This window comes from Trichechus manatus, unplaced genomic scaffold (assembly GCF_000243295.1).
Source record: "Trichechus manatus latirostris isolate Lorelei unplaced genomic scaffold, TriManLat1.0 scaffold00267, whole genome shotgun sequence".
NCBI lineage: Eukaryota > Metazoa > Chordata > Mammalia > Sirenia > Trichechidae > Trichechus > Trichechus manatus.
Genome location: NW_004444203.1, coordinates 1,168,077 through 1,192,712, shown reverse-complemented (window position 1 = coordinate 1,192,712; position 24,636 = coordinate 1,168,077). Strand labels below are relative to the sequence as shown.

Below are 24,636 nucleotides of genomic sequence, written 5' to 3'. Positions count from 1 at the left end.
CCTTATCTTTATAAACCATGTTATGCCAGTGGACTGAGTTGTCACACAAGACTATGGTCCCAAGCCCTTTAACCAGTAAACCAATCCCATGAAGTGTTTGCATGTGTCTGGGAGTTCTCCATGGTTGCCCCCTACTGTGTGGCCTTTGTTCTTATCCTCATTTCTATTCTTGAATGAGAGGAGACCCATATTGGTTATCGATTACCAAAAACGAGAATGTGCAAATTGCTTCTGGCCCTAAACTCTGTCTTCTTGGGTATGGTCAAATCTCCTTCTTATCTTAATAACTGTACAGAGTTTTGTTTTTTTGCAATCTAACCTAATAACCATTGTCTAGCAGGCATTTTTTTTTTTTTCTTTTAAATCTAGTATATCCTGAAGGAGCACTGGTGGTACAGTGGTAAAGTGCTCAGCTGCTAACCAAAAGGTTGGCGGTTCAAACCCACCAGCCTCTCTGCAGGAAAAGATGTGGCAGTTGGCTTCCCTAAAGATTTTTGTTCTTATGTTGTTAGGTGCCATGAAGTTGATTCTGACTCATAGCGACCCTGTGTACAACAGAATGAAACACTGCCTGGTCCTGTGCCACCCTCACAGTTGTTGCTATGTTTGATCCCATTGTTGCAGCCACTGTGCCAATTCATTTCATTGGGGGTCTTCTTCTTTTTCACTGACCCTCGACTTTACCAAGCATGATGTCCTTCTCTAAATACCGGTCTCTCCTGATAACATGTCCAAAGTCCATGAGACAAAGTCTCACCACCCTCGCCTCTAAGGAGTATTCTTCCAATACAGCTGTGTTAGTTCCTCTGGCAGCCCGTAGTGTATTCAGTATTCTTCACCAACACCATAATTCTAAAGCCATCAAATTTTTCTTCGGTCTTCCTCATTCATTGTCCAGCTTTCCCATGCATATGAGGCAGTTGAAAATATCATGGCTTGGGTGAGGCGCACTGTAGTACTCAAAGTGACATCTTTGCTTTTTTACACTTTAAAGAGTTCTTTTGCAGTAGATTTGCCCAATGCAGTACGTCGTTTGATTTCTTGACTGCTGCTACCATGGGTGTTGATTATGGATCCAGGTAAAATGAAATCCTTGACAGCTTCAGTATTTTCTCCGATTATCATGATGTTGCTTATTGGTCCGGTTGTGAGGATTTTTATTTTCTTTATGTGGAGGTGTAATCTATTCTGAAGGCTGTAGTCTTTGATCTTCATCAGTAAGTGCTTCAAGTCCCCTTTATTTTCAGCAAGCAAGGTTGTGTCATGTGCATATTACAGGTTGTTAAAGAGTCTTCCTCCAATCCTGATACCATGTTCTTCCACATACAGTCTAGTTTCTTGAATTATTTGCCCAGCATACAGGTTGAATAAGTATAGTGAGAGAATACCACCCTGACACACGCTTTCCTGATTTTAAACCACTCGGTATCCCCTTGTTCTTTTTGAACTACTGCCTCTTGGTCTCTGTACAGGTTCCACATGAGCACAATTAAGTGTTCTGGAAGACCCATTCTTCGTAATGTTATTCCTAATTTGTTATGATCCACACAGTCGAATGCCCTTGCATAGTCAATGAAACACAGGTAAACTTCTTTCTTGTATTCTCTGCTTTCAGCCAAGATCCATCTGACGTCAGCAATGATATCCCTTGTTCCACATCCTCTTCTGAATCTGGCTTGAATTTTTGACAGTTCCCTTCAATGTACTGCTGCAGTCGTTTTTGAATTATCTTCAGCAAAGTTTTACTTGTGTTTCATATTAATGATATTGTTGGATAATTTCCACATTCTGTTGGATCGTCTTTCTTTGGAATGGGTACAAATACGGATCTCTTCCAGTTGGTTGGCCAGGTAGCTGTCTTCCAGATTTCTTTGCATAGACGAGTGAGTGCTTCTAATTATAGTACCCTTCTGTTTTAGTGGGCGTTCCTCCTGGATTAGGTTGGGGTTGATGCCGAGAACTGCTTTGATTGCTATTATGTGTTTTTTGCATTTTTTTTCCTGTGATCTTATGAGAGCCAATTAGGATTTTTTTTGTTGTTGTTGTTGCAAACGATGAGAAATACAACCCATATTAGTGCTCATATAACTAAAAAGTCTGAGGATAGAGTTGTATGAGTATATGTATCACTTACAGCTGGCTTCAGTGCTATATCGATATCGAGACTCAGATCTCTCTCTACTGTACTGACTTTATTTTCACTCTCTGGGTGGTAGCCCCTAGCAATTCTAGATTCTCTTCTTTGATAGCAAGATAGTTGCATTAGTTCTCTTTTCAAATTCTCTGTGGTTTAAATCCACCAAAGAAAGAGCCTTTTTTTTCTGTAGTTTTTACAAAGGTCCTAGGTTTCATGATTAAACAAATGATTAGACACAGTGTTCCTATCACTGGACCATCAGAGAAGCCAGTGAAATGCTTAGCATAAATCTGAATTACCTGCTTTGGTCAGGAACTGCAGTTCTACTTAGATTTAGGCTGAAGCAGAGGAGGGGAGGATCACTAAATACAAATGTAGAGCTGTTGCTGGAATAAGGGAATGGAGATGGTGGGGAGGCAGACACCAAATGTTCACTGCTGTGGGTAAGTGAAAAGTTGTAAGAAACACTTTGAAGAGCTGGGAGGAAGATGCTGTTTTGACCTAGAAGGCCTGTATACCCTTATAAAATAACTACTGTAGATCTTAGCTACTTCAATTAGGCAAGACAGGGAATTGAAAAGTATATAGATTACCAAAAACCAAACAAAACCCATTGCTGTCGAGTCGATTCTGACTCATAATGACCCTATTGGACAGAGTAGAACTGCCCTATAGTGTTTCCAAGGAGTGCCTGGTGGATTCGAACTGCTGACCTTTGGGTTAGCAGCCGTAGGTCTTAAACACTACGCCACCAGGGTTGCTGTATACAGATTGGGAAGGAAGAAATAAAACTGTCTTTGTTCTCAGATGATATAATTGTCTCTGCAGGAATGCCAAAGAATCAACAAAAATACTCTCAGAATTAATAAGTGATTATGTCAGTGTCGCAGGATACAAGGTTAATATTCAAAATTTAATTTAGTTTTTATTTTAGACATCTATTACTCTAGAGTTGTTTATTGACTTCTCTTTATATTTTCCAGTTACATTCATAAATTCTCAATATTTTTGAAACATACTTATTATACTTATTTTGACTCCATATCTGACAATTCTAATTTCTGAATCACCTGCGAATCTGTTTTACTCTTAATTTTTCAGATATTTGTCTTTTTTTAAAATTCGGTTTTATTGAGGTATAATTACTTAAAGTAATTTTCACCCTTTTTAGGGGTAGACTTCCATGAATTTGACAAATGTATATTTGTCATGTAATCACCACAACAATCATGATATATAACATTTCCCCTGCCCTCAAATTCCTACACATCCCTTTGTAGTCAGTCCTTTTATGCCCCTCCAAGCCCCTGGCAATCACTAATCTGATTTCTGTCCCTAGTGTTTTGCCTTTTCCAGAATTCCATATATATTTAATCATACAATATGTTGCCTTTTTGAGTCTAGCTTCTTAGCTTAATGGTTTTGAGATTCAACTCGTATCCATCTGCCAGTATAATTGTAAATTTGCCTATTTCTCTTGTTAGTTTTATAAATTTTTGTTTTATGTATTTTGAGATCTATTTTTGGATGTATACACATATAGGATTGTCATTTCTTCTTGATGAATTCACCCTTTTATTATTCTCCCCCCAATTCCCTGGTAATATTCCTTGTTTTGAAATTTACTTTGCTGGTGTTTTGATTAGTGTTTGAATGGTGTATCTTTTTCCATCCTTTTACTTTTTACCTAATTCTTTATATTTAAAGTAGTTTTTTTTTTTTTTTTATCCAGCCTTATAATCTCTGTCATTTAATTGGGGTGTTCAGACCATTTATATTAACTATTTTAGCTATTGATATGGTTCAATTTAGATCTTCCATTTGCTGGATGTTTCCTATTTGTCTTATTTATTCTTGTTCCCTTTTCCTCTTTTCTTTTGGAAAAAGTATTTTTTATGATTCTAGTTTATCTCTACTATTGTCTTATTAATCAAAAACGATTATTCAAAAATTTATAATTCAAAAATGGTTGCTGCAGTATATTGACAGGGAACTGCCAAAAATTCAAGTCAAATTCAGAAGAGGATGGGGAACAAGGGATATCATTGCTGATGTCAGATAGATCATGGCTGAAAGCAGAGAATACCAGAAATATGTTTCCCTGTGTTTTATTGACAATGCAGAGGCATTTGACCGTGTGGATCATAATGAATTATGGATAACAGTGCGAAGATTGGAAATTCCAGAACACTTAATTGTGCTTATGAAGAACCTGTATGTAGACAAAGAGGCAGTCGTTCGAACAGAACAAGGGGATTCTGTGCAGTTTAAAATAGGAAGGGTGTGCATCAGAGTTGTATCCTTTCACCATACTTATTCAGTCTGTATGCTGAGCAAATAATCTGAGAAGCTGAACTACATGAAGAAGAACGCGGCATCATAACAACCGGTGCTATCAATCTTGCTTGCTGAAAGTGAAGAGGACTTGAAGCACTTACTGATGAAGATCAAAGACTTCAGCCTTCAGTATGGATTACACCTCAACCTAAAGAAAACAAAACCCCTCACAACTGGACCAAGAAGCAACATCATGATAAACGGAGAAAAGATTGAAGGTGTCAAGGATTTCATTTTACTTGGATCCACAATCAATGCCTGTGGAAGCAGCAGTCAAGAAATCAAATGACGTATCGCATTGGGCAAATCTGCTGCAAAAGACCTCTTTAAAGTGTTAAAAAGCAAAAGATGTCACTTTGAGGACTAAGGTGCACCTGACTCAATCCATGGTTTTTTCAGTTGGCTCACATTCACAGCAAAGCTGGACAATGAATAAGGAAGACCAAGGAAGACTTGATGCATTTAAATTATGGTGTTGGTGTAGAATATTGAATATACCATGGACTACCAGCACAACAGAAGATGTACAGCCAGAATGCTCCTTAGACATGAGGATGGCGAGACTTTGTTTCATGTACTTTGAACATGTTATTAGGAGGACCGACCAGTCCCTGGAGAAGGACATCATGCTTGGAAGATAGAGGGTCAGCAAAAAAGAGGAAGACCATCAATGAGATGGATTAACACAGTGGCTGTAACAATGGGCCCAAAGAGAGCAACGATTGTGATGGCACAGGACAGGGAAGTGTTTCGTTCTGTTGTGCATAGGGTCACTATGAGTTGGAACCAACTTGACAGCACCAAACAACAACATTGTCTTATTGATTATATCTCTTTTTTATTATTAGTTGCACTGAGGTTTTCAATATACACGTTTAAATTGTCAAAATCTATCTGCATAAATGGTTAACATGTTTGGCTGCTAACTGAAATGTTGGAGGTTCGAGTCCACCCAGAGGTGCCTCGAAAGAAAGGCCTGGCAATCTACTTCCGAAAAATTAACCATTGAAAACTCTAGAGAGCACGGTTGTACTCTGCCACACATGTGGTCACCATGAGTCAGCGTCAACTTGATGTCAATTGGTAGTGGTATTTGCAAATAATAATATATTGCTTTATGTGTACAGTGTAATTATATTTCAACAACATACTTTATTTTCCTTCTATAGATTGTGTTAATCTAGTCATACCTTTTTACTTCTATATATGTTATAAGCCCCATAATATATTGGTATGATTTTTTCTCTAGACAGTCAATTATCTTTTAAAGCAATAAAAATTATATTTTATATTTAATGTCATTTTTAGTGTGTTCAGTTTTACAATTTTTTTTGTGCGTATTTCCACATTTTCCTCTGTTACCATACTCCTACTGCTTGAACTTCCTTTGTATTTCATATAGTAGGTCTGCTACAGGAAGTTCTTTTAGTTTATTTAAGAGGTTGCTCCATTGTTTTCTGTCTTGAATAGATTCATTAATTTGAAAAATTCTCAGCCATTATTTCTTCAAATATTTCTTCTGCCCTGTTCCCTCTCTCCACCTGCTAGAGTGACAATTACATATTATTAGAGCATTCCATATGGTCTTATAACTTTTGGATACTCTGTTCTCTTTTTGTCAGTTTTTTCCTGTGTATGTTTCAATTAGGATAATTTCTATTGATCTGTCTTCAAGTTGAGTGCCTGGGTGGTGCAAATGATTAAGCGCTTAGCTACTAACCAAAAGTTTGGCAGTTTGAGTCCACCTACAAGTGCCTGGCAAGATCTAATTCTGATAGATAACAGCTATTGAAGACCCTATGGAGCACAGTTATACTCTGAAACATAGGGGGTCAGCATGAGTTGGAATCGACAGGATGGTCTATGGTTTGGTTTGGTTTTGATATCTGCAAGTTCACTGATTCTTTGCAATTTGCTGATAAGCCTTGAAATAATTCAGCATTTCTGATAACATATTTTTTCATTTCTAGTGTTTCCATTTGACTCTTTTTTATTGATTTGCTGAAATTCCCCACTCTGTCCATGTATCTTGTCCTATTAGACCTTATAGCATATTAATCATAGTAATTTTAATGTCCTTGTCTGATAATTTCAACATCTAAGTCATCTCTGGGTCTGGTTTTATTTGTTGTTCTATTTCTTAACATTGGGTCATTTTTTTTCTTGCTTTTATTTGTGTCATAATTTTTCATTGAATGCTGGACACAGTGTATTAGAGAACAATAGATACATGAGGAAAAGCAGTACCAAAAAAAAAAAAAGAAAACTACTTCGACTCTGGATTTTCCTTGTTTGTGGAATCTTGGTGTGAAATTTTACATATTTTGGTCGAGCTTTTCTAGTTGTCTTTAGTGGGAGAATTGGATATATATATGTTTGCCTGCCGTTGAAGGAGCCCTGGTTGCGTAGTGGTTAAGCAGCTCGGCTGCTAACAGAAAGGTCAGCTGTTGGAACACACCAGCAGCTCTGCGGGAGCAAAGATCTGGTGATATACTGCCAAAAAGATTATAGTCTTGGAAACCCTATTGGGCACTTCTGCTCTGTCCTATAGTGTCACTATGAGTTGGAATCGACTTGATGGCACACAACAACAATAAGAAGTCTGCCATTGCTGGAAGCTAAGGTTTTATAAGTAACAATATTTTAATTCTTTAAAATTCGGAATCATTCTGACTATTCAAAGCACACTTGGGTTAGCTGTACATCTGCTCACTAACTCAGACTTCCTTCTCACATTTTTATGTAGGTTTTTAACCTAGTTAGGGAGGACGACAACTCAAAATTTTATTGATATAGTGCTTTTTACATCTCATTCTTATTTCTCAAAAGGAGCATCTGTTCATAGTAAGAGACTTATATTCTTAGGCAGATCTATATTGACCTGTACAGCTGACACTTCCAGCTTGAAGGGAGTTTACATTCCTCAGTTTCTTTTTAAGAATCCCCCATCCTTCTCTTGCAACCCACCCAACCATTATTCTAGACAGGACTGCTACAAATATCGAAGAGAAGATGATTTTAAGCAATGCCATATAATTTACACTTGATTCTGCCCTGTTTAATTAAAGAAGTAATAGCCTGTGTTTATTTTACATGTTCACCTAGATTGTTAGGAAGTTTTAAATAAGTATCACTGCTGCGGTGCCCTGGTGGTGCAGTGGTTAAGAACTATGGCTGATAACCAAAAGGTTGGCAGTTCAAATCCACCAGCTGCTCCTTGGAAACCCTATGGGGCAGTTCCACTCTGTCCTATAAGGTCACTATAGGATCGCTGTGAGTTGGTATTGACTTGATGGCAATGGGTTTTGTGGTTTTTGGCTATGTCATAAGATAGAAATAAGGGCTGTCTAAGAGAGTCTAAGACCTGAAGATAATACAATAGGTAAGAAGACATGACTTGAAAGGGAGGAATTTAGTAGGGCAAAAGAATAGCCTGTAGATGGCAGAAATCCAAGGATTAAGCCAGTATCTTGGTATGGCCTATCAGGTGGAACTGGATGGAAAAATCCAAATGTCAAATCAAAGTAGACATAATTGAGACCAAGCTTTGCAAAAGAGGCAAAAATGTCATTTTGCTCTGTTTAGGATTTTAACAGGTGTGAGTGAATAAAGAGATGATCAAGTGCAGGCTGAGAGAGCAGAAATAAACATTTCAGTATCTGGTACAAATACGTTTGTACAAAATCGTAACCAGAGTGCTTTTAATACTTTCAGTTCTAGGACAAGGACTGCCTGCCCTGTGTCATGATTTTAAATCCTGTATTTATAGTAGATTGTTGATGACTGGCAGATATGACCAGCTTCTCAGAATGAGAGCAGGGCCCTAGAGATATTTTATTTGCTTAAAATTGCTATGTTCCCTACATAGTTCTAACAGGTCTAACCAAAGTATTACAAAGCACTACTTAGAAAAGGGGGAGGAATAACTAAATGGATACATCACACATGTATGAATGGATCACACAGGATGTGCTGATGTATTTTCCTCTTGTGAAAAGAAAGGCTAATCAAAACTATTTTTCAATGATGAATTATTATAGGCTGAGAAAATCACAAAGATATAACTCAGATTATTTATGTAAATAAATTGTCTCTTGCTATATTTAGTTAGTTTCGAAGAAAAATCCTGCCTTTTAAGATTGTTTTGCTACCAGACATAGATTGTCGTAGCCTATGAATTTTGCTTATTTTTGAAGGTCATTAGACACTGATTTCCCAGCAAAGGTAAGGCAAAAATGTTGATTTGGTTAACTAATCTATTAGTGAGTGCATAGAGTATACACACAAGAATGCTGGCTTTCAGTATTTCTAGGAGTAATTATTGGTTATTGTGATGGTTAAGATTGTGTGTCAGCTTGGCTGGGCCATGATTCTCAGTGTTTTGGCAGTCGTATAATGTTGTGATCACTTCCCTGGTGAGATTTGATATGTGATCAACCCCATGATGGGAGCTGCTGTGAGGAGCCAATCAGTTGAAAGGGAGTTTCCTTGGGCGTGTGGCCTGCATCGAATATAAGCAGACATTCTGGCAAGGCTTGGGGCTTTTTGCTTGTGCTGGATCCTGCAGCTGTCTCCTGTTTGTCTGGCCTCCGGTTCTTGGGACTTGAGCTAGCAGCTTACCTTTGGTGTTGCCTGCCGATCTTGGGATTTGTTGATCTTTGCAGCCTGTGAGCAAGAGCCCTGGTCTCCGACATGCCGATCTTGGGTTCACCACCCCTGTGGCTACGTGAATCAGGAGAGGCCTCTGTCCTCCCCCACGTACTTGAGACGTCCCAGCCTCTACAACCACATGAGCCATTTCCTTGATACAAATCTCTCTCTAGGTATATGTTTATACGCTTTACTGGTTTTGCTTCTCTAGAGAACCCAGCCTAAGACAGCTATTGCCACAAAAAGTGACAAACCACTCCAAAACTCACTGCAGTAACAATAAGCACTTATTATGCTCACAAGTATAAAATTGAAGTTTGGCTAATTTATGCTGGGTTTGGCTGAGTGGCCCTGCTTCTCACTGGAGGTCTTTGGTTTATCTGGAGCAGGTCTGTTCCATGTGCCATAGCATGTTCTCATGTTGATGGCAGAGGCACAGTGGTGTGATTGGAAACAAGTCCTAAGGCTGGGGCATGGAACTGGAACACTGTGACTTCTGCCCACTTAGCACTAGGCAAAGCAAGTTACATGGCAAGTCCAAAGGCAGCAGGCAGGGACAGATAGTCTTCCTGTCACGAGGCCATGGCAACGGCATAGATGCAGAGAGGATATAAGGAAATCAAGACCAATAATCAAACCACAGGTTAGTTGCGTGTTTGGATACTTAATGCCTGCAGTAGGTTTTCTAACACTGAAAAACACTTGACTTCATTATCTTTATTTATTTTATTTTACATGGTGACATTTAGCCTTTGATTATTATTTTTAACTCTGCCTTGAACCTCTGTCTAGCACTCGACCAACAAATTTCCTTCCATCACTCATTTCAATAGGTGGTAAGAATTTTCTGACTATGAATTTGGTTAAATTTCTGATTTTACCAAAATATTAGTCAACTATACTCACAGACTAATACTGAGAGGCAAAGATACGGAATAAGTGCCACCATGACTCTTTACTTCCCATCTCAGTTACTACTGAGTGATCATGACACAGTTTCCCACTGAGTTCAGCTAAAGATTTCAACTTTGCATCCCAGCTAGTCATAACCAATCAAGGATGAGTAATGGTTATTTCACATTCTTACACTAAGTAAACCAGATCCCATTGACTCTCAGGTAATCTTGACTGGAGTGCAGTCAGGAAGTATGTATTTTTGTGCAAAATAATATTTCATCTGAAATTACATGACATGTAATTCTGCTTTTGTTAATTCTTGCAGATATGGTAAATAGAGCTCATGGAAGAATATCAGGAAATAAGAAATCAGAACTATGGTGTGCACTATAAGCGACGTATTAAGTTTAATTAAGTTAGATTTGTAACGGTATATAAATACGTACTTGGTGCCTAGCATGATTACACAAATAATCATTTTACCAATCCAAGTTTGTGTTTTATTTTACCCATTAAAAAAACAGTTTCTTAAATGATTTGGTTTAATGAGAGTCCCATTTATCCTTAAATGGTCATCACGTTTCTTTTGTTGATGAGCACATGACCTGTCACTTGGAGACATTCCTTTAGATCCTTTCTAAGTTTCAATAATACGTGCCTTCACTTCTTGTGAGTTGCCACTAGGTGACAAACTTTCCCAGCTCTGCAGGTGTCAGTTCATTCAACGAACATTCTGTATTTTCTATTCAAAGATGAATAAGGCATGGTCCTTTGTCTTGGGGAACTCACAATTTATATCTACATAAATAACCACAAGTATAGTATACAGGTCCACAGACAAGGGATTTGGAGAATTTCGAAAGGCTTCAAAGAGGTGGGATATTTAAGCCAGGTCTTGTAAAATATGTAAGAGTACATTATCCACAGAAAAAGGTGAAGAAGGACACTCTAGGCAAAGGCATTTCAGATCTTCAAAGCAGAAAGTTGGGAATTGCAGTGAAAGCAGGAGGACCAGTAAGTAAGCTGTTGGCATTAGTTTGTACAAGAAACGATGAAGGGTTTCACTAAGAGCAGTGGCATTAGAGATAGAGAAAAAAGGGTCTCTGGAAGAGATAAGATTTGGTGATCAGATTAGTAGGAGGGGGAAGGGAAGTTGACAAAAGAATCAAAGATGGCTTGATGTTTTCATCTTGGGTTACTATCTAGAGTATAATGGTATTCACTGAAATGGGGAATGCAGGAAAAAGTAAAGAATGTTTGAGGATGGTAGAAAGGGAAATCTCACTTGGGAGAGGCACGACAGACCCTCAGTATCAATATGTTGATATTAAGATTGCCCAATGAAGGCTGAGGGATCTAAGATCAGGAGGTAGTTTGAAATAGAGTTTAGGAGCTTGGCATGGGTAGCAGTAAGTGTATTAGGAGAGAAACTGGACCACTGAAGCAGTGACAAAAAAACTAACTCGTTGCCGTTGAGTTGATTCTGACTCATAGCAGCCCTATAGGACAGAGTAGAACTGTCCCATCGGGTTTCCAGGAACGGTTGGTGGATTTGAACTGCTGACCTTTTGGTTAGCAGCCGAGTTCTAACCACTGCACCACAGAGCTCCAAAGCAGTGACAAGGTAGTTAAATTTGTTGGTTGAGTGCTAGAGGTTCAAGGTGAGGTAAAAAAGCTTAAGGCAGGAGATAAGCAAAGAATTACAACTCAAAATAGGATGAGCAGTAGACAGGAGAGGAAACAAATCCAGAAGGATCCTGTGGGAACTAAAATGACAGGGCAGAATAACCAGGGCCAGATTCAGAAAAGATACCAAGACGTAAATAAATTAAGCAAAAGGTTATGCCACTCCGAGAGCTTTCTGTACAAGAGTCTGTTCCCAAGCATTTTGGCCTGAGACTTCAAGCAGAGATTACAGTATTGAAAATACTTCTAGAGAATAAGGAATTCTAATATAGATAAGGCTGTTCCCAACCTGCTACCTATATATATATATAGAGAGAGAGAGAGAGAGCGAGAGAGAGAGAGAGATAAGATAGACATACAGACACATAGACATGTAGACATATATTGTTGTTGTTATTAGGTGCCGTCGAGTGGGTTCTGACTCATAGCGACCCTGTGTACAACAGAATGAAACATTGCCCAGTCCTGTGCCATCATTCCAGTCGTTGCTATGCTTGACCCCATTGTTGCAGTCACTTTGTCAGTCCATCTCATTGAGGGTCTTCCTCTTTTTCACTGACCCTCAACTTTACCAAGCATGATTTCCTTCTCCAGGGACTGATCCCTCCTGATAACATGTCCAAAGTCTGTGAGATGTAGTATCATCATCCTTGCTTCTAAGGAGCATTCTGGTTGTACTTCCTCTGAGACAGATTTGTTCCTTCTTTTGACAGTCCATGGTATAGTCGGTGTTCTTCACCAACACCACAATTCAAAGGCATCAATTCTTCTCTGGTCTTCCTTATTCATTGTGCAGCTTTCCCATACATGTGAGGTGATTGAAAACATCATGGCTTGCGTCAGGCCCACATTAGTCTTCAAGGTGACCTCTTTGCTTTTTAACACTGTATAGAGGTCTTTTTTAGTAGATTTGCCCAATGCAGTGCATCTTTTGATTTCTTGACTGCTGCTTCTGTGGGTATTGATTGTGAATCCAAGTAAAATGAAATCCTTGACAATTTCAGTCTTTGCTCTGTTTATCATAATGTTGCTTATTGGTCCAGTTGTGAGGGTTTTTGTTTTCCTTTTATTGAGGCATAATCCATACTGAAAGCTGTAATTTATGGTCTTCATCAGTAAGTGCTTCAAGTCCTCTTCACTTTCAGCAAGCAGGGTTGTGTCGTCTGCATATGGCAGGTTATTAATGATTCTTCCTCCAATTCTGATGCTGCATTCTTCTTCATATAGTCCAGCTTCTGGGATTATTCGTTCAGCATAGAGATTGAATAAGTATGGTGAAAGGATACAACCCTGATGCACACCTTTCCTGACTTTAAACAATGCAGTATCCCCTTGTTCTGTTCAAATGAGTGCCTCTTGATCAATGTAGAGGTTCTTCATGAGGAGCCTGTACATAGTGTTCTGGAATTCCCATTCTTCGCAATGTTATCCTTAATTTGTTATAATACACACAATCAAATGCCTTTACATAGTCAGTAAAACACAGGTTAACATCTTTTTGGTATTCTCTGCTTTTGACCAGGATCCATCTTACATCAGCATTGATATCCCTGGTTCCACATCCTCTTCTGAATCTAGCTTGAATTTCTGGCGTTTCCCTGTTAATATACTGCTGCAGCCACTTTTGAGTGAACTTCAGCAAAATTTTACTTGCGTGTGGTATTAATGGTATTGTTTCATAATTTCTGCATTCGATTGGATAATCTTTCTTTGGAATGGGCATAAATATGGGTCTCTTCAGTTGGTTGGCCGGGTAGCTGTCTTCCACATTTCTTGGCGTAGACAAGTGAGCACTTCCAGGGCTGCATCAATTTGTTGAAACATCTGAATTGGTATTCCATCAATTCCTGGAGCCTTGTTTTTTGCCAGTGCCTTCAGTGCAGCTTGGACTTCTTCCTTCAGTACCATGGGTTCCTGATCATATGCTGCCTCCTGAAATGGTTGAATGTCGACCAGTTCTTTTTGGTATAGTGACTCTGTGTATTCTTTCCATCTTCTTTTGATGCATCCTGCATTGTTTAATATTTTCCCTGTAGAATCCTTCAGTATTGCAACTTGAGGCTTGAATTTTTTCTTCAGTTCTTTCAGCTTGAGAAACGCCAAGCATGTTCTTCCCTTGTGATTTTCTATCCCCAGGTCTTTGCACATGTCTTTATAATACTGTACTTGGTCTTTTTGAGCTGCCCTTTGAAATCTTATGTTCAGCTCTTTTATTTCATCATTTCTTCTGTTTGCTTTAGCTAGTCGACGTTCAAGAGCAAGTTTTAGAGTCTCTTCTCGCATCCATTTTGGTCTTTTCTTTCTTTCCTGTCTTTTTAATGACTTCTTGCTTTCTTCGTGTATAATGTCCTTGATGTCGTTCCACAACTCTTCTGGTCTTTGGTCATCAGTGTTCATTGCATCAAATCTGTTCTTGAGATGGTCTCTAAATTCAAGTGGGTTATACTCCAGGTCATACTTTGGCTCTCATGGACTTCCAATTTTCTTCAGTTTCAACATGAACTTGCATATGAGCTGTTGATGGGCTGTTCCACAGTCAGCCCCTGGTCTTGTTCTGAGTGATGTTGAGCTTTTCCATCATCTCTTTCCACAGAGGTAGTCGATTTGATTCCTGTGTATTCCATCTGGAGAGGTCCACGGGTATAGTTGCCATTTATGTTGGTGAAAAAAGGTATTTGCAATGAAGAAGTTGTTGGTCTTACAAAATTCTGTCACCAAGGCCATATTTTCCAACTACTGATCCTTCTTCTTGGTTTCCAACTTTCTCATTCCAGTCACCAGAAATTATCAATGCATCCTGATTGCATGTTCGATCAATTTCAGACTGAAGAAGTTGGTAAAAATCTTCAATTTTTTCATCTTTGGCGTAAGTGATTGGTGCATAAATTTGAATAATAGTCGTTGTCATGGATTGACTTGTGTCCCCCAAAAAATGTGTGTAGCAACTTGGCTAGGTCATGATTCCCAGTATTGTATGATTGTGTAATCTGATGTGATTTCCTTATGTGTTGTAAATTCTATCACTATGATGAGATTATATGTGATCTCCTTATGTGTTGTAAATTCTATCACTGTGATGAGGTTATACTGATGAGGTTGACAAGATTAGATAGTGTCTTAATGCGATCTCTTTTGAGATATAAAAGAGAGAAGCGAGCAGAGACACATGGGAACCTCATACCACCAAGAAAGCAGTGCTGGGAGCAGAACGCATCCTTTGGACCTGAGGTTCCTGTACAGAGAAGCTCCCAGACCAAAGGAAGACTGATGACATGGACTTTTCTCCAGGGCCGACAGAGAAAGCGTTCCCCTGGAGCTGATGCCCTGAATTTGGACTTCTAAACTACTGGACTGTGAGAGAATAAACTTCTCTTTGTAAAGCCATCCACTTGTGGTATTTCTGTTCGAGCAGCACTAGATGACTAAGACAGTTGTATTAACTGATCTTCCTTGTAGGCATATGGATATTATCCTATCACTGACAGTTTTGTACTTCAGGATAGATCTTGGAATGTTCTTTTTGACAATAAATGCAGTGCCATTCCTCTTCAACTTGTCTCATTCAGAGTGGCCAATACCAGTCCATTTCAGCTCAGTGATGCCTAGGATATCGAAGTTTATGCATCCCATTTCATTTTTTATGATTTCCAATTTTCCTAGATTCATACTTTGTACATTCCACTTTCCGATTATTAATGCATGTTTGCAGTTGTTTCTTCTCATTTTGAGCCATGCCACATCAGCAAATGAAGGTCCTGAAAGCTTGACTCCATTCACGTCATTAAGGTCGACTCTGCTTTGAAGAGGCAGCTCTTTCCCAATCGTATTTTGAGTGCCTTCCAACCTGGGGGGCTCATCTTCCAACAGTATATCAGACAGTGTTCCACGGCTATTCATAAGGTTTTCACTGGCTAATTCTTTTCAGAAGTAGACCACGCGGCGGTCCTTCTTCCTAGTCTGTCTTAGTCTGAAAGCTCAGCTGAAACCTGTCCACCATGGGAGACCCTTCTGGTATCTGAATACTGGTGGTATAGCTTCCAGCATCACAGCAACATGCAGGCCCCCACAGTACGACAAACTGACAGATGAGTGGAGGGTATATACATAGAGAGAGAGAGAGAGAGAGAGAGAGACACATATAAACCTGTTGCCGTCGAGTTGATTCTGACACATAGCGACCCTATAGGACAGAGTAGAACTGCCCTATAGAGTTTCCAGGGAGTGCCTGGTGGATTCGAACTGCTGACCTTTTGGTTAGCAGCCATGGCTTTTAACCACTGTGCCATCAGGGTTGAATTTTTTCAGGAAAATTTCACTTGGAACTTGCTTTATGTCAAGTGGTGAAGCAGCTATACTTTATGGCGAGTATTTTGAAGTCCAAATATTCTCCAGTGTACCAAGAAATCTTTTATTAACTGTGGCTATTAAATACATGTTTTTTAGGAAGCGAGTACAAATAAAATGAAACCTAATTCACGTGGTTTTGATTCTCTGTCCAACGTATTAGCTCTGTATTAAGTGATGCAGCGTCTTTACACTTTTGAGACAATTAGGTAGTAGGCAATCAGCTAATTTTAAAATGATTTAACTCTCAAATATTTAGTTGTGCCATATATAAATCTAGGATTGACCTTGTCATTGTAGATCTTTTAAGCTAGTTTTCTTCTTGTTTTATGTCCAACTCCTGAGGTTGAAAATGGAACTAATTTTCTGCTTCCTGATTTTTTTAGATTCATTATTTTTAACTTGTTAACTTTAAAAATGTATTTGCCTATTTGTTACAAAAGTAAAATCTAAGCTTTTTTTTAGGACTTAAGTTGTAAGCCTGATAAAATATTTGATATAACATTCTCAAGTATTATAAAACAACGTGATTATTATTTGATTTTTTTTCTTGTTTGAATATAGGCTTACATTTTCTAATTTAGCATTCTTTTAACAGATTCTGTTATTTGAAAATTATTAATCTGTTTTCATTGAAATATTTATGCAGATCCAGCTTCTTAAACTAAACATTTCATAAAGCAGATTTTGGTAAACCTTGTTTAGTTGAAACACGTTGTTGTTACTTTAGGTGCTGACTGTTCTGATGCTGAATTTCCAATTGCCTTGATTAAAGTAGAAACATTCTATGGCTTGGATGACTTACATTTCACATTGGTTTGACCAAGATGATTGGTATGAAGGACTACAAAGAGTAAGATATATTTATGTTGTCATTATGCTTTTCTGTGATTTATTTTCTGTTATGTTTCTCATGTGGCTGTACCTCTGTGTCATTTATATAGTGGATGTTCTTGCATTGCAGAATTCTGAGGGTGAAAAGACACTTATTTAATAAGTTTCAAAGCAAAGTACATTTCTTATATATGTCCTCATAATATGTAAAGGTAGTTCAAATTATATGTTGAAGAAAAGGCATTTTTTTCTTCCCTTATTCCGGGCAAATTCTTAGTAATGCTTACATGTCGTCTTTAGGCTTTAAATATAAAATAGCATTTTATAAAATGAGATTGATACCTGAAAATATCAGCAATTTCACGATAGTCGTTGCAACTAAAGAAAAACATGTAATGAAACAAGTTAAGTGTATAATAATAATATGTATTGTAATAATATTGTAAAAGAAGATACCAAAAATGCCTGAAGAGGAGTGCCAAGCTACATCTCATAAATTTTTAGCCTACTGATTATGTTTCAAAAGAATTTGCATTGTTACTATGGCAACTTGTGCACAGTACTTTGAAAATAGCTATTCTGATCTGTTATTGCAATAGTAGAAAAAGTGCTATTGAAAAATACACCTTATCAAATGGGTTTAGTTTAGAACAGTATGATTTCTCTTGTTTTCAGCTTTGTAATGGAAGATTTCTTAATTATTTAAATGAAGGCAAATTGTCGATTTTTCTTCTCATTAATGATTGGAACACAAGAGCCAGAAAATATTCCCCAGATTTTTTTCCCATTGTTGTTCAAGGGCATATGCTCGTAAAGACAAGCAGCACTGGTTTCTCCTCCTTCCTACTTCTTTAGGTTCCCATGCTCATCACACCAATCAAAGATATTTTCTTAGTATTTTACTGCCTTAAATCCTCAGCTGTTTAAAACCACTTGGGTTTTTTTTTTTTTTCCCCAGATACATGTTTTTTAAACTGTGAAACAAGTTAGTAAACATTTCTAGAAGTCTGGATAATAATCATATTGTGAATCCTAAGGCGTTCTTCAGAAAACAAGCGGGAAATAGTGGCCAGCTTTCTATCTTGAATCTCAACCTTATTTGTAAAGGATGGAAATAGTTCAGCATATGATTTTAATAGTAGCACTCCAAGCCTCACTGAAAACACACACACACACACACACACACACACTACAATACCAGCCCCCTTTGTATTATGTGTGTACATTTTAAACCTAATAATCAGTGCGTTTCTGATGTTTTGAAATAGAAGGCTTTTTTTTTTCTCTCAAGTGCAGCCCATATATTTCTCTATGCGAGAGGTTAGGAATGATTACATGATTGGTAGGGAGTATGGAGACTGATTTTCACAAGAATGCTTTTTACCATAATTGTATGTTTCTTTAAGGTGGCATTAGGGCAGCTCATGGAGATTATGGGGATTCAAAAGCTTTCCCTTCACCTTGAACCCAAGCTACCCTTTAACACTACTACTGCCTTTTATAAGTGAATTCCTGATTCTGAGACGTATTAAAAGTGTAACTGTTCTTACATATAGAAATAGTCCAACCCTATAATTACCGTATCATCTTTATGAGCTTGGGTTCCTTTTTACAGCCTATTTTTATGAGTTATTATACAGACTTAGATCAGAGTGAAAGAGCCTATTTTAAATAAATAAAATTGGCACATGAATATTGATTTTAATTTCTCCCAGAAATACAGCTTTTTATTCTTCAGGATTTTTTTATGTGCCCATGTACCCTATATAATTAGCATTTAGCATGGCAAAATTTTAAGTAGACTCATTTGAAAATTAAAAAAAAAAGCAGGAAGAGATAAATTGGATTTTATGAGTTAAAATGAGTAATGTAGACATTTTTGAAAAATAACCTGCAGGTGTAAATTTGATCTTTTGAGCACTGAATTGGCATTTTCACTTTGATATAATTAGTACTTGTGGCATATACATATACTTATACATAAATATTCGGGGACTTGGTTTTGACTTTGTTCTATAGTTTTTTGACAGTGTTATAACTCTATATTAGCTTTAAACTTCATTAGGATTATTTCCTATCTTAATACTCTTGCATATTCAAAAGTGAGCTTCATTGCCCATGCAAATCTCTTGGAGATATGCTCTTCTCAGTTGTGTTTTTTACATTCCATTCACTTTCTGTGCAAAACCTCTTTACCATGTATTCCCTATTGGACCTAACAGTAAACTTAGTGTAATTATAATGTGTGTGTGTGTGTGTGTGTGTGTGTGTGTGTGTATGTATGTGTGTGTTCATATTGTCATAGGGATGAGACTGAAACCAAAATAGAATCGAGGTTAAAAACATGAAAATAATATCCCTTAAAGTCCTGTAGTCACCAGGCTTTCTGCTTGAATTCTTTTTGAATCTGCATTGTTCAGTGAACTGTAAGGCTCACTACTTCATCTTTCATCGATGTGTGTTGCTGTGGGGCCAAAAAGATTATATTTTCTGAAGCAACAAATCTTTGGAATGGACATGGAAATAACTTTAGTAGCACATGTAAAAAGGAAACATACTATAAAGTAAGGATAATGGAAGTATGTATAATATTATCTGAAATATGCAGTTCTATGCCACATGTTATATTTTGTAGGATTTACATTTAAATATAAATATCTGTTTTGAAATAGATCTTCTGTGGAATGTTCTCTCTTTTCAGTAATGCAGAGTCACTAATTGCATAACCATGCATGCTGACTACAAAGATAATTAAAGCTTCTGGACATTTCTTTTCATCTCCTTGGCAACTGGAGATATTACTTACTAAAGGCTACTAAAGTATTGCATGTATTTTCCAGTGCTTTTCAAAAAATAATCCAGAAGTTTCAAATACTAGCAGTTGTTTAAATATATAATTCAGATTTATGAATGCAGTGCTATTTATATATTTAATGATGTATTTTTTTATATTTCATGCAAAATCGTAGATTTTAAAAATAAGTTCCCGTTTGTTTTGTCCTATTTATTATTTAATCACTCTCTTGGACAAGTTATTCCATTCTGAATTTTAAAAGAATTTAAGTTTCTGGAATTTAAGACTCGAAAGATTATTTAGGAACAAGGACATACCAAATTGTATGTCATTAAAGGAATGTTGATATTGTCTAATTTTGGAAACTAAACAAATAATGAAGATCTATTGACAAAACAAAAACCCAGTGCCTTCGAGTCAATTCCAGCTCATAGCAACTCTGTAGGATATAGTAGAACCACCCCATAGGGTTTCCAGGGAGTGGCTGGTGGATTTGAACTGCTGACTTTTTGGTTAGCGGCCAAGCTCTTAACCACTACACCAACAGGGCTTCATGATATACTGATAGTTAAAGTAAAAAAACTGAGAATTTTTTACATTATATAGTTGAAAGAACTGAAGAAAAATTCAAGCCTCGAGTTATAATGGTGTAGGATTCCATGGGCAAAATATTGAACGACACAGGAAGCATCAAAAGAAGATGGAAGGAATACAGAGTAACTATACCAAAAGAATTAGCCGACTTTCAGTGATTTCAGGAGGTAGCATATGATCAAGAACCAATGGTGCTGAAGGAAGAAGTCCAAGCTGCACTGAAGACATTGGCGAAAAACTTGGCTCCGGGAACTGATGGAGTATCAATTCAGATATTTCAACAAATGGAAGCATCAGTGGAAGTATTCACTCATCTATGCCAAGAAATTTGGAAGACAGCTTCCTGGCCAACTGACTGGAAGAGACATATTTATGCCCATTCCAAAGAAAGGTTATCCAGCCAAATGCGGAAATTTTGAACAATATCATTAATATCACACGCAAGTAAAATTTTGCTGAAAAATCATTGAAAAGCACTTGCAACAGTACATTGACAAGGAACTGCCAGAAATTCAAGCCAAATTCAGAAGAGGATGTGGAACCAGGAATATCATTGCTGATGTCAGATGGATCCTGGCTGAAAGCGGAGAATATCAGAAAGATGTTTACCTGTGTTTTATTGTCTATGCAAAGGCATTCAACCACATGGATCATAACAAATTATGGATAACATTGCGAAGAATGGAAGTTCCAGAGCACTTGATTGTGCTCATGAGGAACCGGTACATAGACCAAGAGGCAGTTGTTCAAACAAAACAAGGCAATATTGAGTGGTTTAAAGTCAGGAAAGGTGTGCGTCAGAGTTGTATCCTTTCACCATACTTATTCAATCTGTGTGGTGAGCAAATAATACGAGAAGGTGGACTGTATGAAGAAGAACGGGGCATCAGGATTGAAGACTCATTAACAACTTATGTTATGCAGATGACACAACCTTGCTTGCTGAAAGTGAAGAGGACTTGAAGCACTTACTGATGAAGATCAAGACCACAGCCTTCAGTACGGATTACACCTCAACATAAAGAAAACAAAAATCCTCACAACTGGACCAATAAGCAGCATCATCATAAACGGAGAAAAGATTGAAGTTGTCGAGGATTTAATTTTACTTGGACCTACAATCAATGTAGCAGTCAAGAAATCAAAGGATGTATTGCATTAATCTGCTGCAAAAGACCTCTTTAAAGTATAAAGAAGCAAAGACATCACTTTAAAGACTAAGGTATGCCTGACCCAAGCCATGGTGTTTTTTATTGCCTCATACGCATGTGAAAGCTGGGCAATGAATAAGGAAGACCAAATAAAAATTGATGCCTTTGAATTATGGCGTTGGTGGAGAATATTGAATATACCACGGACTGCCGAAACAAATCTGTCTTGGAAGAAATACAGCCAGAATGCTCCTTAGAAGCGAGGATGATAAGACTTCGTCTCACCTAGTTTGGATATGTTATCAGGAGGGACCAGTCCCTGGAGAAGGACATCATGCATGGTAAAGTACAGGGTCAGTGAAAATGAGGAAGACCCTTAACAAGACGGGTTGATGTAGTGGCTGCCAACAGTAGGCTCGAACATTGCAGTGACTGTGAGGATGGCACAGGACCAGGCAGTGTTTCGTTCTGTTGTACGTAGGGTCATTAGAGTCGGAGCTGACTGGATGGCACCTAACAACAACAACAATGCTCCACTGGAAAAAGATAGAATTCTGATTAGAATTTATGAAACAGCAAGTATTAAAAGAAATAATAAAAATGAGTTTATGGTCAGTACATGATCCACACTGACACAGAAGAAAAAAAGCAGATAATAAAAGGTACTGAGTTATTTTTCCATGACACTACCAGATACCGCTGGTCCTGGATAGATTGCTTTAAACTGCTAGATAACAGGGTAGAAAGAGAAGAGAGTAGCTAGAGTGACGTGGAAGGTTCCTGGGGATATGCTGAACAAGCACCCCTGGGACTTGTATTAAGTTGGCCATAGATCAGGTACGTGTATATATTTCTGTATTTATGTTGCGTGTCTGTGATATTTTATATATTGTGATGTTAAGGCTTTAACATTATATTATTAAAATAATGATAAACATTTGAGTAACATAAACTAAATATTGACTTTTAATAGAACGTATTAGTCAATGCAAAAGCAAGTTTATTACATCTTCCAGTTATCTACTTAATTTTTCAAAACAAAATATTTCAAGATTATAATTGCTATTTTCATTTTTTCTTATTTAAAAGACAGATATGAAATTGACAATAATAGAAAATCGATGTTTGCATGTATAACTTTGTGGTATAGGTGGAAGATTGTCTCTTATATTAGAATTCCTGTCTTTATTTTTAGACCAATATTTAATCCATATTGGGAAAGATAGCTAATAATGGTCTGGATTCTGCCTTTAAAAAGTTTTAGGGTTTTTTTTTTTTTTGTCAATGATTTATTTTTAATATTGTCCATTAGATAACCATATAATATAATACTCAGCACTGATATGTTTTTTGCCTTAGTGCAATTTTCCTGTATGGTGGATTTTCAATATGATCAAAGTCTGGACAAATAGCCTTGCTCCTTGCTCTTTTCTGCAGTCTCCTAGAACAATTGAATTTAGAATTGACACATAGATTCATAGAATTCTTTGAGCCAAGAGAATCTCAGGGAAAATCTAGTTCAGAGGCTTTATGTTTGATATGAGAAGACAGAAACCTACGATTTAAATGCATTACTGCAGTTTACACTCTACACTTGGCACATGGCGGCTGTTGTTGGGTGCTGTCCAGTCAGTTCTGACTCACAGCGACCCTATGTGACAGAGTAGGACTGCCCCATAGGGTTTTCTAGGCTGTAATCTTTACGGGAGCAGATCACCAGCTCTTTCTCCTGTGGAGCCACTGGGTGGGTTGGAACTGCCAGCCTTTCGGTTAACAGCCGAGTGCTTAGCTGTTGCAGCACAGGGCTCCTTACTCTTGGTGCATAACTGGTTTCTGTCCCTGTTTCCTCACTCCCAGCCCTGGGCTGCTTCTGCTGCTTGACATCGTTTCCCTCCCTGGGGTTGTTTATCCCACGTATGTTTTCTCCTGCCATATCTACCGTTTTTAATTCGGATGTGAAGTAGCTTCCACCTTCCTTCTGTGTCCTCTTAACAGTGAACAATGTTGTTAACCCAGCTTGTGTACCGTCCTGGTGTGCTTCAAGTAGTATTTGTGAGGATAAGAGTGTGAAAACCATGAAGTTCTGTGTCAGAGATACCCACGTGTGCTCTGCGGTCCTGACCTTTCCTCTACATTCCAGAGCTGGTTCTCCAATCACTGTCTCCGTTTGGCAGGCTAAGTAGCATCTCAAACTCAGCATGTGCAAAACCTGGCCATTTTTTAAAAAATTTGTGCATTTCACATAAAAATCTGGGTATTTTAGTTTCTCTGGGAAGTTCTATAAATCTGGCAACATGGATTGAGTTCTCCTGTGGTGCTACCCATTGCTTTCAGTTGATTCTGACTCATAGTGAGCTTGTGAGAACAGAGTAGAACTACCCCATAGGGTTTCCAAGGCTGTAAATCCTTACGGAAGCAGACTGCCACATCTTTCTCCCACAAAGCCATTGGTGGGTTCAAACCACCGACCTTTCGGTTTACAGCCAAGCGCTTTAACCACTGCGCCACCAGGGCTCCTTCCAGTGGTACTGGAGCTCTTTAAATAGAATATACAGTTTCTGTTTCACTCTAGTTTCCCTCACTTTCTGTGGGCTTTCCAGCCCTGCCAGTAGGTCATTATCACCTGATAGTCTCTTGTTTTCTTAATGTAAATTACCTGCCTGATGTCTGTAGCTATTAAAGAAGACTGATGTAAAACAATGAATAGGTAGTTTATCAAATAATGAAAATCACTGATATTTCTCCAAATTTATTTTTCAAGGCAAACATGTCCCATGTAAGGCAAGTGGGACTGCTGCCTGCTGGATGTCAGCCATGGAATAAAGACGTCTGTGCTGCCAGTGGAGACAGGTTTGCGTATTGTGCTACCCTGGCCATCTATGTTTATCAGGTAAAGTTTATACTGATTTGTTTCAATTTTTAATTTTGTCAAGTAAAATTATTATTTAATTAACATCAGTTGTTAAATTTCTGTCTCATAAGAAGTATGATGTTATAATTTTATTGCTATTTATATTTTTTATCTTATTGCTACATTTTCTATATTGGTTTCATAATTCGAACTTAGAAAATGCTTGTGTTATTAAATTACGAGCAAAATCTTAATTGATTTTATAATCTTTTATGAGCTGTTATCAAAAGAATTTCAAGATTTAAAAAGACCCATTTTGGGAAATGTGAGCAAATACGTTTTAATTCTCTTTAACTAGGCT

At 37.7% G+C, this 24,636-nt stretch overlaps 1 protein-coding gene across 1 annotated transcript in view; it reads left to right on the top strand.

Moving 5' to 3' along the window:
* Window positions 1-16,838: 16,838 nt before the first annotated feature.
* WDR17 (WD repeat domain 17) overlaps window positions 16,839-24,636 on the top strand; it is an 86,002-nt gene continuing 78,204 nt past the window's right edge. The window contains 2 exon segments of the mRNA XM_023724885.1: window positions 16,839-16,904; window positions 24,186-24,314. Of these exon segments, the coding sequence (XP_023580653.1) occupies window positions 16,839-16,904; window positions 24,186-24,314 (195 nt within the window).